Raw genomic sequence first — 16,638 nt, 5'->3', positions numbered from 1 at the left:
TAACAAAGACGGAGGGGAAATATATAAGCAGATTAAAGATGCAGGAGACGTAACAGTATCAAGTGTCCCATTTACTCCCTTAGACTGCTTGTAAAAAATATTCGTGAGGCTACTTGGGTAACTTAACGCTGGATAGGTAGTAATACATTATTTTGTAAGGTGTGGTATGAGTACATGGTGCTTAGGTTAAATGTAAATGACTTCCTGTGTCTGAGATTTGTTTCAAAATAATCAGGGCGGTGGATGAGAATACAGATAAAATAAGATTGCTTAGATATGGATAATTTTGGAAGTTGAGTAATGAGTAAATGAGGGGTCATTATATGATTCTTCTGTACTTGCCTGTGTTTGACATGTTTTATGTAAAAAATGTAGTAGAAATTATTTTGACTTTAAATACATATTTTTAATCACTGGGAAGCCTATCTACTATAATTCATTTGTGGTGATTTCTGTGCAAAAGCTGGAAAGGTTGACTCTAGACCCTAGCAAAATGAGGTTCAGGGCTTCTGTGATTATTTGTCTTTGAAAAACTAGCTACAAATGATATAAAGATAAAAAAAGAAAATTACTATCTTTTGTAAGTAATACTGAAGTGGAATAAATAATGTAAGTTCCTAACATTCCAACTTTTATATAAAATTTACTTATATATACTTATATTTACTTTAAATACTTTATATTTACTTACATATACTTATATATACCAATTTTAAAATTAGAGTAATGTACACTTAATACCTCAAACTTAACACTACTACATGTTCTTAATAGAAGAGAAATGTGATCAAAGAATAGGTTTCTGAGACAGCATGTAAGTGTGGAACTAGGATAAGTTTGATACCGTAAGTAATTTCTAACTACACAGAAAAGATGCAGAATGTAATGTTTACTTTTAGTTTATTAATTTATTTTGCAGGAATCATTGACTTTCCGAATATGTACTGTTTGGAGGTACAATGCATGCATAGCCTTTTAAAATGCCTTTGTACAATTTCACTCCAAAATAATTTGATTCACAGCATACACAGAAATCTAAGAGACATGGTATTTACAAGATTTAATAAGTTCTTGCTGTTTTAATAAAGGAACTGATCAATTCTTTTACAGTAGGGAAACATGGACACTGGGTATCATTGTAAGAATTCATAATTGTTCAGTATCAAAGTAACTTTTCATGGCTTTAAAAATGAAAACTGAGCCATTCTATTAATCTCTGAATGCCCATGCCATGCAAAACCTACTTGTTTTAAGTACTTGGGGTTGCACATAATGTAGGAAAAAATGCGTTTCTGCTCAATGTGAAAACATCATCAGAATTAACTTTAATAAGAAAATACTGTTAATTCTTTCAGAAAGATACAGTAGTGGTGCAACACAGACAGTGCCCAATTTTTTAATTTTTAAAGTAACATTTCAATTATCATTTTTCCTTCTCTACAGATATACAGACACACTGTAACATGAACTCATTCAAAGTCTGAACAATGACTACAGTATTAAGAGAAATCAATTTTAACTATAAAGGGACATCTTCACATTCCAGGATATATTGTTGATATTTTCAAAGAGCAATCTCCCTATACCTTATATTCTTTTTGTTTATACTGTCAGACATTACAATTACCTTTTAAAATCCTATAAAACTTGAGTTGCCACAGAAAGTTGAATACGAACCCTAGATAACTGGGACAAAGCAATGACAAAATTGAAGGAAATAATTAAAGTACTGAAATTGAGACCAGCTCCTTAAAAATTATTAAACTGCTCATCACACATCCCATTTCTTTCAGGGAAATAAACAAATTAGCAACACTTTCCCCACCATCGTTAATCTGCTCTAAAAACTACTTTTTTACAATGCATTTCTTTGTTTCTTTAAAACTCCCTGCCTCTACCCTCTTCCAAACAAGGTCATTATCAATTTAAACCATTTTTACAATGCTTAGAAAGTTTGTGGCTCCTCTATTACCTCTATAAACCTTTAAGACCTACTCCAAAATTTAGGGGCCATGCACTGTAACAAAATGGTAAATGTGCTTTCTAAAAACCAAGTTTACAAAACAGTGAAATATTTAAAATGTGTAGTTAGGTCTGTGTTAAGAAAAAAAACCTTTTTAATAGAAAGAAGTGCACCAATTGATCCAAAGAGCATAGGCACCCCTCAGCAAGCGGACACCGTCCATTTTGTATCTTGCCATTTATATGCCGACTGTCTGTACATACCGAAGGAGATCCTTTACCTTGAAAGTTGCCTGAATTCTTGTCCAAACTGGTCACAGGCAAGAAGTAGTGGATATATGGGACAGTTAAATGTATCAAATTTATCGGTGTCATGATTTTGCTTATTTCAAAAACTGAATACAGCCTATGTTGGTGTATGAAACTTGTGCGCAATCAGAAATGAACACATACAAAAGAACTTCCTTAAAATCAATCTGATGCCTCATACCCCACTGTCTACACCTATCAGATAGACTGGTTTCTCCTTTTCCCTGGCAGGTGAAAACAATGACTGACTAGATATATCACCAAAGGACTGGAACCATGCATCTACTGTATGATAGCAGCTTAGTAACCTGGATGGATGCTCATGCAATCGTTTCAAAGTCATCTACATGGCTTTAATAAAGCATCAAACTGTTTCCATACATGCTACTTTCATTCTCAACTGACAACGGCTAAGTTAGTTGCTGCCACTTGAGCATATCACTAAGAATACTGGGAAACCTTTAGCTAGAACACCAAGCAGTACATATATTTCCCCCTAAACTGTTACTAAATACCAAGTGGGGTCCACCATCACTAAAGAGATATGTAACCATACAAAGGCAAAGGCAATGGCATATTACAAAACAGGACTGATAGACTGTTATTGGAGACTGACAGATTACCAGTGTTACAAAAGCCTTTAAAGAATGCTGTTTTCAGGTCAATGCTTTTAAGTCCATCTGCTTTCTCACCATTATTTTCACAGTTTTGCCACAGTTGTTGTATGAGATGTTTTATCAGTGTAATTACATAGCCACGCTTTGTAGAGTGTGAAAGTATGATTTTGATGGAAAACTATGATGAGTTGTTATGCCTTTGGTTTCATTATGCTAGTAAGTGCAGCTTATTTTTCCAGGTCTGCCAGAGATCACTGCCAAATTAGAATACAACAGCTCGAAGTGTGTGTGTGGGGGGGTGCGTGTGGATATTCCTAAAGTTATAACCTCAGGAAAAATCCTTAAGGATTAGAAAGCCTACCGATTTTACTGCTGTTATATTTACCCAAATAAGGGGAAGATTCCAAAATCCAATTCTCCACGATGGTAGTCCTTAATTAAATGTCTTACTAATAATTTTCCAGTGGTGCATTCTAGTGAATCACGATTTTCTCTCTCTTCAGTTACGCACACCCTAAAGTTCTAGTTTCATAAATAAAGAGTGCTTCAGTATCACCTGAGCTACCTGGAACAAAGTCAGTGTTATTTCTGAGTACAGGATGTTAAATCTGAGACGTTCTTAGTTTTGAAGTCCTCTGTACTCACCTTGCTCTTAATCACATTTCTTGACCAGCCCTCTCGCCCTCCCCACGTAATGCAGCGTGCAACTTTATGATGCTGACCAACTGCAATTTCCCTCACTGGGTTCATTAATGTATGTGCAAATAAATATTTATCGAACTAATATTTTTTTTTAACCTAAGTTAGGATTATGGCACAAAGTATTATCTGTGCTGTAAACATCATGAATTCCTCACAAAACTGAAAGGAGGGGGCAAAAAAGGCCCTACGCATTGCAAGTATTTCTTGTAGAACCACAGCTGAGCCCAAGATTTCCAAATGGATTCTGGAATGGGTTTACATTTGGCATACATTCACTGTGCTACTGGCAAAGCACAGATTTACGAGAAGGTCATTCATAAAATCATACTTTGTAAGGACTTGTTTATTTTTAAAACCAATGACCTAATAAAAGCATGCAGTAACTTAAAAAATATATCTATTATGTGGCGCAATTAGGTCTTAGTTACCAGTGTTGATATACCTTGATGAATCATTGCACAAGCAAAAGGGATCTCATCACTTCTGATTGTACTTTTGACAAAGGGCACAATATGCTTAATTCCTGACTAATGCAAATCACATTTTAAAACATCTTGTTTGTGTGTTGGAAATTGCCCCTGAAAAAAAGCAGCAATTACAAATACCCTTATTATTGCCCCCACCCTCCCAATCATATTCTGAGTGCTTTTTCCTGTCCTTCTCTTCAGTAGGAAGCAACAGGAAAAAGCATGGGAAGCCTTGGTTTTCCAGAGCTTTGACCAGGTAAGTCTGCTCTGGGGATTCACAGTTTGCCTGCATAAACTGTAACATGTCACACTATGATTCGAAGTTCTAGTTTATAAAATAAGGGCCACTCAGCAGTAACTTGAACAATTGGGATTCCACAGAAGAGCTCTTGGCTTCTCTGTGTACATTCTTTCAGGAATAAATCCTTTCCCAGTTTCAAGTATCCCTTTCTGTCTCACTCTATAATGAGTTAAGAAAGAGAAAAAACCCCTCCCCATGTTTCCTGTAGTGAGCACCGGCAGCTACAGTGCCATCCCTCCTCCCCCTATGTAATCTGAAATGGAAAGGCTGGACAGGTGGAGACCCCCGCACTTCCTTCTCTTCTAATGGTCACTCCGTTTCACTGTCAACTTGGTGCAGACTCTTCTGAACTCAGGTTTACCGGGGCATCTCGCACTGCTCACAGCGATTTAGTGCTGGGTGGTTCAGAAAGGTGCAGCTGTCACAATTCCATGGCGCCCCTTCATAGTCTTCATCTCGGGGTTGTGTGTGAGGATTGTGTTTGGAGCCAGGTAGACGCTCTGAGGGAAGTGAGGACGGAGAAAGAAAAGAGATTGACTTTTTCCCAAGTATAATCCAAACTGAAATTAAAAACTACCCAAAAAACAAAAAAAAAAGGGAGGGAGCTTCCTACTTTACTAATTGGCTTTGGCTTTCACATTAGTAATGTATACACAGCTACTAGAAATGCACAACCAAACAGGAAGTTTCTGATATATATTCTACTTTGTTCTAAATGATTTACTGTTTTGTTGTACGATAGAAGTCCAGCACAGATTACCTTCCCAGCTCATTATCCACAGAGAGTGGGTAGTTATTCCAGCCAAATGAAAAGTGAGGTGCTACATAGCATGTTCAAATTAATTCTGCCACCTCCTGCCATCTTCAGCCCTCTGGGACTCCCTCTTATACTAGCCACACGACATTAAACATCTGATTAAATGTGTGCCTTCTTCCAGGAGACCTTCATTTTCACAATATGCACGTTTAATAATAATGGTTCATACATGGCAGTAAGAGTTCATAACAAAGTTTTCCCCAAAATGGTAAAAAGAGAAAGATAAAGACCCTACAGTTAGATTTTCATAAAGCTAAATTCATTCACTATAAACAATTATCTTTTATTCTGATGCTTCCCTACCTATTAATTTTTTTAAATGTCTATACCTAGCAATATAAAATGCCGGCAACCTTATGTTAGTCCTTGGGATATTTTTTTTAAAACCTCAAAACCAGGCCCGGCCGGGCGTGGCTCAGCGGTTGAACATCGACCTAGGATACAGGCGATCCGGGTTCGATTCCCGGTCAGGGCACATGCCCGAGTTGTGGGCTCGATCAATGACTCTCTCATCATTGATGCTTCTCCCTCTCCTTTCCTCTCTCTGAAATCAATAAAGATATATTAAAAAAAAACACCTCAAAACTAGGCCCTGGCTGGGTTGTTTAGTTAGAGCATCGTCCCCATACGCCAAGGTTGTGTGTTCAATCCCCCATCAGGGGACATACAAGAATCAACCAATGAATGCATAAATAATTGGAACAACAAATCGATGTTTCTTTTTCTCCCTCTCTCTCCTTCCCTCTCTTAAAAAAAAATTAAGACCAAAGAAAAACCACACCTTGAAACTTAACTTATACTCTTCCTAGGTCCTCATTCTCTGGCTTTGTGCTTCTACAGTTAATTTGTAAATCCTGCCTTTTAGGAACAGTCCCTACCAGCAACTAGAGGCTAAAGATCTCCAGACTGAATTCCCCTGGAATCTGGAGCAAGGTCAGGAGGCTGTGAAAATCCACCATAAAACACTGGAAATTCCTCACTATGAACTGGAGATGACATATGACCTAAGGTAAGGAGCCTTCCTAAGCAGGTAACAAAAGAAACTGAGATCTGGAAGTTTTAATCAGTTACCATTTGGGGTTAAGCATATGTTCCGTTGGAAGTTAATGAGCTGACGGTGGTTTACCAATTTGTCTTTAATGCTCATCTGAACGTTCTCCAAGAGGCAGAGAACTGAGTGTTAGACTCTGGACCTTACCACAAACTTAAGGCTCAGGCTTTAATCAGGAGGTGATCTTATAGCCTCACAACAGAAGAGAAAACCACTGGGTTCTCTAGCCTCTTCCTATCTGTAAAAAGGAGATGGGCTTGTTTCTCTAGCCTCAACTGTTGCTTTTACCTGTGATTACCACCTTTTAATAGTCTTTTTTTTTTTTTTTGGTCTCATGGAGGAATAAAAAGCACATTAAGCACACTGTCAAAGCTTTCTGTTAGAGGAAAAATGTTCTACATGCCATTCATTTTTAGAAAAGATCCTCTCTCCTATAGTAATCTTGACCTTTTAAAAGAACAAAATGCCCTGAAAACTGAACTGTTAAAATTTAAGATGTGACTGTCACATCTTTTTATGCTAACTACAAATGTAGCCTTCAATTTTAGACTGTAGCAGTGCAAATGTTTAATATGAAAAGGTTTTTCAAATTCCTCTTTTCTCTAAACTACATGAACCTAACTAATCCAGGCTACCTGGGGATTTGCTTCCCTGTTCAGTACTGTAAAAGAGGAAACATTTTCCCCTCTACCTTTCTGAGTTCTTAGCTGAGACCCTTCTGTAATAAAAGATAGATTAGGAAGTTAGAGAAAGACAAACAGAAGCTCACTAACATGTATACCTCCTGTATACAGGGGAGACACCTAGGAAAACTGAGCAACTCCCCCAAATGACCCAAGCCACCACCTTAAATAACACCTCCAGCAAAAGACAAAAGAAGATGTTGGGGGTGGGGGAGGCCAGTTGTGAAAGGTAATGACCGAATGGCAAAGTCACAAGGGTAAGGTCTGTTATGTAGATTTAAGTAGTTGCCTTTCTCAATTGCTAAAATTCCCTTAAGATTTAGTCACTGGACTCTTGCAAATGAAGATTACCTTTATAAATGTAAATGTCCCTTACAAAAGGGTAACTTCTGTTTTCAGAGCTTCTCTTGCACCTGCAGTTTCTCAAAATAATCCTAATGCCAGAGGCATATTTTGGGGTGGCATATTTGCTGCCCTTCAATACCCTAACTATTTGGGAAAAATAAAGCACTCTGAAGTAACATCTCAACAAATATATTCAAAAGACACCTAATTTAGAAATATTGTTGGTCCTAAAAAAAAAAAAAGACACTGCTCATTTCATTATAAGGAAGTAGTGTTTAAATTGTTAGATGCTAAAATCCTCAACAAAATATTAGCAAATCGGATCCAGCAATATATTAAAAAGATCATATAACATGACCAAGTGGGATTTATTCCAGGGATGCAAAGCTGGTACAATATTCGCAAATCAATAAACATGATACATCACATAAACAAATTGAAAGATAAAAATCACATGATCATATCAATAGATATAGAAAAAGCATTTGATAAAATCCAACACCCATTTTTGATAAAAACTCTCAGCAAAGTGGGAATAGAGGCATCATATCTCAACATAATGAAGGCCATATATGACAAACCTACAGCCAACATCATACTCAATGGGCAAAAACTAAAACCATTTCCCCTAAGAACAGGAACAAGACAGGGGTGTCCACTGTCACCACTCTTATTCAATACAGTACTGGAAGTCCTAGCCACAGCGATCAGACAAGAAGAAAACATAAAAGGCATCCAAATTGGAAAGAAGGAAATAAAACCGTCGTTCTTTGCAGATGACATATTGTACATAGAGAATCCTAAAGCCTCCACCAGACAACTACTAGATTTAATAAATAAATTAAGCAAGGTTGCAGGATATAAAATTAACATCCAGAAATTGATGTCATTCTTATACACCAATAATGAACTCTCAGAAACAGAAACTAAAAAAACAATCCCATGTACCACTGCAACTAAAAAATTAAGATACCTAGGAATAAACTTAACCAAAGTTTTTTTGTAAAAGATCTTTATTCAGAAAGCTACAGGACACTAAAACAAAAAGAAATAGAGGGAGATATAAACAAATGGAAAAATATACCATGTTCATGGATTGGAAGAATTAACATCATTAAAACATCCATACTACCCAAAGCAATCTATAAATTCAATGCAATCCGTATTAAAATACCAACAGCATATTTCACAGATGTAGAAAAAACACTTTAAAAATTTATATGGAACCAAAAAACACCCCGAATAGCCAAGGCAATCCTGAGAAAAGAACAAAGTTGGAGGGATCACAACACCAGATATCAAGTTATATACTACAAAGCCACTGTAATCAAAACGGCCTGGTACTGGCACAAGAACAGACATATCGATCAGTGTAACAGAACAGAGAACCCAGAAATTGACCCATGCCATTATGGTCAATTAATATTTGATAAAGGAGGCAAGAACATACAATGGAGTAAAGACAGTCTTCAATAAATTGTGTTGGAAAAATTGGACAAATACATGCAAAAAAATGAAACTAGATGAAACTAGACCACCAACTTACACCATACACAAAATGGATAAAAGACTTAACTGTTAAGGCATGAAACCATAAAAATCCTAAAGGAAAACAGGCAGTAAAATCTCAGACATCTCTCATAGCGATATGTTTGCTGATACATCTCCTAGGGCAAGAGAAACTAAGGAGAAAATAAACAAATGGGACTGCATCAAAATAAAAAGCTTCTGCACAGCAAAAGAAATCATTAACAAAACGAAAAGGGAGCCCACTGTATGGGAGAACATATTTGCCAACGACACATCGGATAAAGGGTTAATATCCAAAATATATAAGGAACTTATACAATTTAACAAAAGAAAGACAATCCAATTAAAAAATGGGCAAAGGACCTAAATAGACACTTCCAAAGAGGACATACAAATGGCTAAGAGACATATGAAAAAATACTCAATGTGGCTAATCATCAGAGAGATGCAAATTAAAACCACAATGAGGTATCACTTCACCCCTGTCAGAATGGCTACCATCAACAAACAAGTCAACGAACTACAAGTGCTGGCGAGGGTGTAGAGAAAAGGGCATCCTAGTACACTGCTGGTGGGAATGCAGACTGGTGCAGCCACTATGGAAAGCAGTATGGAGTTTCCTCAAAAGATTAAAAATTGACCTGCCATTTGACCCTGTGATCACACTTCTAGGAATATATCCTAAGGAACCCCAAACACCAATTGTAAAGAACTTATGCACCCCTATGGGGGGTATTATGCTAAGTGAAATAAGCCAGTCAGAGAAAGACAAGTATCAAACGATCTCACTTATATGTGGAATGTAATAAACAAACTGATGAACAAAGTGGATCCAGAGACATAGAATCTTGGAACAAACTAAGGGATCTCAGAGGGAAGGTGGGAAGGTGGGGAGGGGGGTGTGGGTGGGAGAGATTAATCAGGGAACTTGTATGTTTATTGGTATGGATGCGGACATTGGTCTGGGGAGGGGATCAGTGGGGTTAAAGAGAACATCTGTAATGGTCTCAACAATAAACATTAAAAAAAAATTTTTTTTTAAGCCTTGTATACAAAAAAAAAAAAGAAATATCAAGTAGAATACTAATACAAACCTAAACATGTACAATATTTTTAGAAACCTTATTTTCACTGAATCACAGGATAAATTTCAAGAAACATTATAAAAGTTCAGTGAAAAGTTATAAAGTCCAGAGATTTTAAGTTTTATTTACTTGGCTTTGCTTTCTAGATACTATTATCTTAGAGTACTGTGTCCAAAGTGGTGGCCACTTGAAATGTGGCTGCCCTAAATTGAGATGCTCTATAAGTGTAAAATATACACCAGATTTGGAAGATTTAGTATAAAATAAAAAAGGTAGCCCTGATGGTATGGCTGTTGGTTGGAGCATGGTCTCGTGCACCGAAAGGTCGTGGGTTTGATCCCTGTTCAGGGCCCGTATGGGAGGCAGGTGACCGATGTTCCTCTCTCACATCGATGTCCCCCCCCCCCCCCCCCCCAAATCAGTAAAAAACTTGTCCTCGGTGAGGATTTAAAAAAAAAAAAAAAATCTTGATGTAAAATGTCTCACAATTTATACTGATTTCATATTGAAATAACACCTTGTATATACTAGATTTAAATATATATTAATTTTACTTGTTTACTTTCTAAATGTGTTTACTAGAATATTTTAAATTATGTGGCTAACATTTCTGTTGGACAGCACAGCCTTAGAAACTCAGTAGAGAGTAATTTTTTTTAAATGAAAAAAAAAAAAGTGAGTCTTTACTTATGATAGCTCTACATGTCTTTGGGCATTTTGCACAAACTCTAGACACACAAGTACAAACCATTTGCAGCTGCTGCCTGGGTGTCATGGACGTCTGCCTGTACTTTGGAGGTCACGCTAATTCTTCGGGCTTTCCTCTCAACTGTGCAGGGGTCTAATGAATCTGCATGAGAAAAAGTGAAGCCAGTTAGAAGGGATCAAGCCAGTCATTTAGAAGAATGGTCAGGCTCAGAAATTTTCACAGGGCATGCAAGTTAAGTGTTATCCTTCTGCTACCTCATATTCCCGTAAGTCCCCTTTGAGGGCAAGTGCCATGTTTAATGCTACTTTTACAGCCTATACAGAGTCGTGGCTCTTAGGACTCTTTCATCCTTTCTAACTGCATGGGACACGTGCCCTATTTTACTACTGCCCACTTTCTAGTGGGTTCGGGGTACAAACTCAGGAATGAAATGTCAAAGTGAAAGCAAAATCTGGGATAGTATATTTTAGCAATTCCCTGATTAAGCAATAGTTATTAGAAAATTATGGGTTGAAAGCAAACTGCCCATTTAAGGCTAACCAAAGAACCCATTATAATAACAGCCCAGCTAGCGTGACTATGTGGTTGAGCACCAACCTAGGATCCGGGAGATCGTGGTTTGATACCCAGTCAGGGCACATGCCTGGGTTGCGGGCTCCATCCCCAGTGGGGTGTGTGCAGGAGGCAGCCAGTCAACGACTCTCTCATCATTGATGTTTCCATCTCTCTCTCTCCCTTCCTCTCTCTGAAATCAATAAAGATATATTAAAAAATAATAACATTAAACTACAGCATTGTATAATTAAGGAACAGGAATAGCAGTACTTAAAAAATCAGAACCAATTCAAAATAATCCTATGTACTGACAATACATGCTCCCCAGTCATTTCATAAATTCCAATTACCTACCTGTACAAAAGCCCAGCAGATACTTTCCAATAATGGACTGCAGACATCCCAATTTCTTGCTAGAATACTGTCTATTAATTTATAGTTTATTAGTAAGTAGTCCTTTGTAGTAAGTACAAACAAGAAATTTAAGAACCAAAAAAATATCCTGCATTTTCTAATCAGTTCTTAGCCTATAAGCAGTTCCCCTAGTACAGCCCACCTTTGGAAAATCAATGCTCCAGAATCCTCAGTGTGATGCTTAGGCACTAAAGCACTCCATTGTCAGAGTAAACAAAAGCAGAGTAAATTTTCTCCTTAGGCTCCAAAGACTAAGGTAAAGTTCTACTTCTTAGATTTGTAAAGCATTTATAGCATCCCATGCCTCCTTCTTACTGACCTTTACTTAGCTTGTGTATTTTACAGCACTGATCACCTCTGGTGCACAAACTGGATTAGAACAAGGTCAGGTGGCCAAGACAACCAGGAACAGCACTCAACTGATGGGACACCAAGGTCAGTGCTCTCACCACTATGAGTTACCAATGACAGGGTGGGGGTAGCGGGGCTTTCTGAATCAGCACAGGAGCTTACATGCACACTGTACTGTTTAACTACAATATCCAGTGCAAATTTGTCTCCCTTTCTATCTTTCATTCTCTCTCCTTAATTATCACACTTATTATTCAGATAATCAGATGGAAAATGTCTATATTCCATTTGGATTTCTAGTATGTAACTGTAATAACCCCAAGACATTTATTCTAACCGTTATTTACATTTTACTTGCTTTTTAAATTGAAGTGGTACGCAAGATGATTTGCATCAAACTAGGTAAACATAAAAGGCCAATTTAGTTGAGAGAGAGAATCTGACCCTGCCGGCATGGCTTGGCAGTTGAGCATTGACCTAAGATCCAGGAGATCGAGGTTCGATTCCCGGGCAGGGCACATGCCCAGGTTTAGGGCTCAGTCCCAGGCAGGGGACATGCAGGAGGCAGCAAATCAATGACTCTCCCGTCATTGATGTTTCTGTCTCCCCCTCCCTTCCTCTCTCTCTGAAATTTAAAAAAATATATTTAAAATAAAAGAGAGAATCTGTGTTTAAAAGAAAACAAATTTGACTTTATAGCAAAAAATCGAATAGCTTTTATAAATCTGTCATGAAAAGGCTTCCTAAAGAACTACAGAATTTAATCAAATTCTATTTATAAATTTTAATAGAAAAAGGTGAAAAGTTTAAAAACTAGAGGGTGTATATAACAGCATCATTTTATACTCTCACGCACAGTATATATTATATAAAGTTCAATTAGATTTCTAATGCAGAGATCTGTTTATAGTAAAGATATTTTTAGAGGGCTTTCTAGTATACTTTTTATTAAAACAGTGTATGTAGAGTATAAGCTGCTTGGGGTAGGAGTCATGTCTTTGTAGCATCAAGCATCTATCTACAAAATCCAGCTGCATATTTAAGAGACTGTCATTGGAATCGCATTACAACTAACTCTAAAGGACTATCCACTATCAATTGTAGCAAATTTTGTTAGAATTAAAAGTTCTATGGAAAAGAGCCTTTTTAGTATAAAGGTACTTGTAGGAGAGCTAGATGAAGCTAGATATTAATGGAATATTAATGCAATTCCTGCACAATTCCCAGCTGAGACATATACCAAACAAGAACCTCCTACCTCAAATACATGGTGTGGGTCTCAAAGACAGAGGCCAAATGACATCTGCAAAAATTCTATCACCATTGCTAGAAAACTCTGAGTATATGGGCTCCTTACTTCTAAGAAATGTTCCTTATTTCTTTGTGAATTTTTGAGGTAAAATGTATACAGTGAAATACAGAAACCTTAAGTGTACCATTTGAGGAGTTTTAACAAACGCACCTGGATAATTCAAATTCCTACCAAGATTTAGAACACTACCATCAGCCCAGAAAATCAATCCATACCTTTCTCAGTTATGCCCCAACCTCAGCTTCCAGAGACAACCACAGTTCTGACACATACATTTTTTACCATAAATTAATTTAGCTTGTTCTAGCTAGAATTTCATATAAACAGAATCATGTAGTATATATTCTTTCGTATTTTATCTCTTTCATTCAGCATTATGTTGTTGAGATTCCTGTATCAGTAATTCAGTTTTTTTGTTGAGTATTATTTGGTACGCCTATATCAATTTGTCTGTCCATTCACAGTTTGGTGGACACTTGAGCTATTTCTAGTTTGGAGTTATTGTGAATAAGAATGGTATGAATCTTCTAAAAAACAAATCATTTGTAGACATATGCTTTAGATTCTGTTGGCTAAATCTTTAGATGGGATTATTGACGGGTTCTAGAGCAGGTGAATGGTTTTACAAGAAATGGCTGAACTGTTTTCCAAAATTTGGGATTTTAAGTCATTCTGGTGGGTGAGGTGGTATCTCAATATTTTAATTTGCATTTCCCTAATGCCTACTCAAGTTGAACATTTTCATGTGCTTTTTGGCCATTTATATACATTCTTTTGTGAAGTGTCTGCTCAAATGTTTTGCCCTCTTTTTTATTGGGTTATTATTGTCATAGAAGTTCTTTATATATTCTTGATGCCAGTTCTTTACCCAATAGATGTTTTCTCCAAATCTGTGGCTTGCCTTTTCACTTTTTTGTTTTGTTTTGTTAATCCTCACATGAGGATATTTTTTTCCATTGCTCTTTTGGAGACAGAGAAACATCAATGTGAGAGAGACATGGACTGGTTGCCTCCTGCATGAGCCTCGATTGGGGGTTGGGAGTGAACCTGCAACCCAGGTACATGCCCTTGACAGGGAATTGAACCTGCGACCTTTCGGGGGGGGGGGGGGCGCGCAACACTAACCACTGAACCACACCAGCCAGGGCAACCCTTTTTCACTTTCTTAGTGTAGTGTCTCTTAATGAGCAGGAGGCTTCAATAAAGGCTAACTTACCAATTTTTTTCCATTGCTTTCTGTGTCCTGTCCAAAAATCTTTCTCTACATCTAAGTTGCAAAGATATTCTATGTTCTAGAAGCTTTATAGTTTAGCTCTTACAGTGAGGTGTATATGACCTATCTCAAATTTTTATGTATAGTATAAGGATCAAAATCCCCCCCCGCCACAAGGGTATCCAGTCCTTCCAGCACTGATTATTGAGAAGACTTTCCTTTCTCCATTGGTTGCTTTGGTGCTTTTGTCAAAGAGACAAATGGCAGTGTAAGTGAGGGTCTGCACCTGGGTTCTCTATTCTGTTGCAGTTATTTTTTTTATCCCTATGTGAGAATAGCTTTATAGTAAGTCCTAAATTTGGTTAGCATAATACTTCCAACTTTGCTCTTTTTTGAGATCGTTTTTAATATTCTAAGTCCTCTGCATTTCCACATAAATTTCAGAATCAGTTTATTAATTTCTACCCCCCAAAAAAGGAAAAGCCTAGTGGAATTACAATTGGTATTGCATTATACCTATGAATCACCATGGGAAGAATACGTAGCCTTAACAATACTGATTTAATCATGAAATAATGTTATATTACTCTACTTAGGTCTTTAATTTTCTTTTGGCAATGTTTTATAGTTTCCAATGTACATATCTCTGGTTAAATTTACTCATGGGTCATGTTTTTTGATGGTACTGTGAATATGTATTAGCAAACCATTGGAAAATAAAATAGATAAAAATGGTTTCTGTATACTGAACTTATATCCCAAGACCTTGTTAAATTCCCTTATTAGTTTTAACAGTTGTTTTTCAGTACCCTTAGATTTTCTTTTCAAATAATTATGTCATCTGCAATCACTGCTAAAAATGTCAGATGTTTTTTAGTTAGCTGCATCTAGTGCAAGGATCATGGGCTTTTTCCCTTTACTTTAATATTGCATTAAATCCAACTTGGTCATGATGTATCATCTTTTTTATACATTGTAAATACTTTATGAAGAATTTTTTCTTTTACATCCATGAGTGGTATTAATCTATAATTTTGTTTTCTTTTGGGAGTGGTGGGTAGGTAATGTCTTTACCAGGTTATGGGGAAGCTTTACTTTTTCCTCTATTTTCTCAGAGTTTGTGTAAGACTAGTATTATCTCTTCCTTAAGTGTCTGGAGTTTTCTTTGTGGAAAAATTTTTTTAAACAGATTCCATTTTTATAGATGTAAAGCTATGAATATTTCCTATTTTCATCTTGTTTTCAGTTTTGTAGGTTACATTTTTCAATGAATGTGTCAGTTTCCTCTTAGGTGTTGAGTTTGACATAAAAATGTTCATAATCAGTTGACTTTAGAGCATATTGATTTTCGTCTTTCAGAGATCAAACTTTTGGCTTTGTTATCTTCCCTTCTAGTTTTTAGTTTCTTAAGGTGGAATGTTAGGTCACTGATTTCAGATCTTCTTGTACTAGCATTAAAAGCTATAAATTTCCTTCTAAACACTGCTTTAACCATTGTGTACTCAAGAATTTGACGTTGCCCAAAGAGGGGTCTAGCTTTGTCCCCAGCTCCTGGGAGATAACCTCTAAAATCTTGAAGTTTACCAAGTGATAGAAGTGTCCTTGTTATTTATGGTGGGACCCTCAGACCATACCTGAAAGTTTATGCTAATGAGGTGGCTCAAGGCAGACATACTGTCCATGCACCATTTCTTACCAACTTCGTCCTTGTTCAACTTTTTTTAAGATTTTATTTTATTGAAGTTGGGGTTTTTTTCTTTCTTTTTGTAGAGAAAAAGAGGGAGGGAGAAGGGAGATAGAGGGAAACATAGATCAGCTGCCTCCTGCATGCGCCCTACCAGGGATTGAGCCTGCAAACTGGACATGCGCATGGAACGACGCCAAACCAACTGAGCCACACTGGCCAGGGCCCAGATCACAATTTTCTAACGTACTCCCTTAAATAGGGTGATTGCTCCATGGCAGCCCTTGAATCAATTAAGTTTATCTGTTGGATTACCAGTGAGTAATGTTTCCTTAGTAGACCTATTCAGGCAAAAAAATACAGACTCATATATTACTAATCCAAATGGTTAAAGCGATCAGTGATATATAACCCAGTGACTTTCAACTTGAAGCTGTATATAATGTTGCCACAGCACCAAATCTGGTACTGGGTAGTCATCCACTAAGATTCTTCTTTGTGCCATTTTTAGATGAAACATCCATGATAGTA

The 16,638-nt window shown here is 36.9% G+C and overlaps 1 protein-coding gene across 4 annotated transcripts in view; it reads right to left on the bottom strand.

Annotated features, from left to right (window-relative positions):
* Window positions 1-884: 884 nt before the first annotated feature.
* TAB3 (TGF-beta activated kinase 1 (MAP3K7) binding protein 3) overlaps window positions 885-16,638 on the bottom strand; it is a 64,329-nt gene continuing 48,575 nt past the window's right edge. For all 4 annotated transcript variants that reach the window (XM_081124984.1, XM_081124983.1, XM_081124985.1 and 1 more), the window contains 2 exons: window positions 10,618-10,719; window positions 885-4,858 (listed from right to left, as the gene is read on the bottom strand). In XM_081124984.1, coding sequence (XP_080981110.1) covers window positions 4,716-4,858; window positions 10,618-10,719 — 245 coding nt within the window. In that variant the 3' untranslated portion in view covers window positions 885-4,715. The remainder of the gene's footprint in view (window positions 4,859-10,617; window positions 10,720-16,638) is intronic.

Source organism: Miniopterus schreibersii (assembly GCF_964146895.1).
Source record: "Miniopterus schreibersii genome assembly, chromosome: X".
Taxonomy (NCBI): Eukaryota; Metazoa; Chordata; class Mammalia; order Chiroptera; family Miniopteridae; genus Miniopterus; species Miniopterus schreibersii.
The sequence above is the reverse complement of the archived record's forward strand: the minus strand, read 5'-3'. Positions and strand labels throughout refer to the sequence as shown.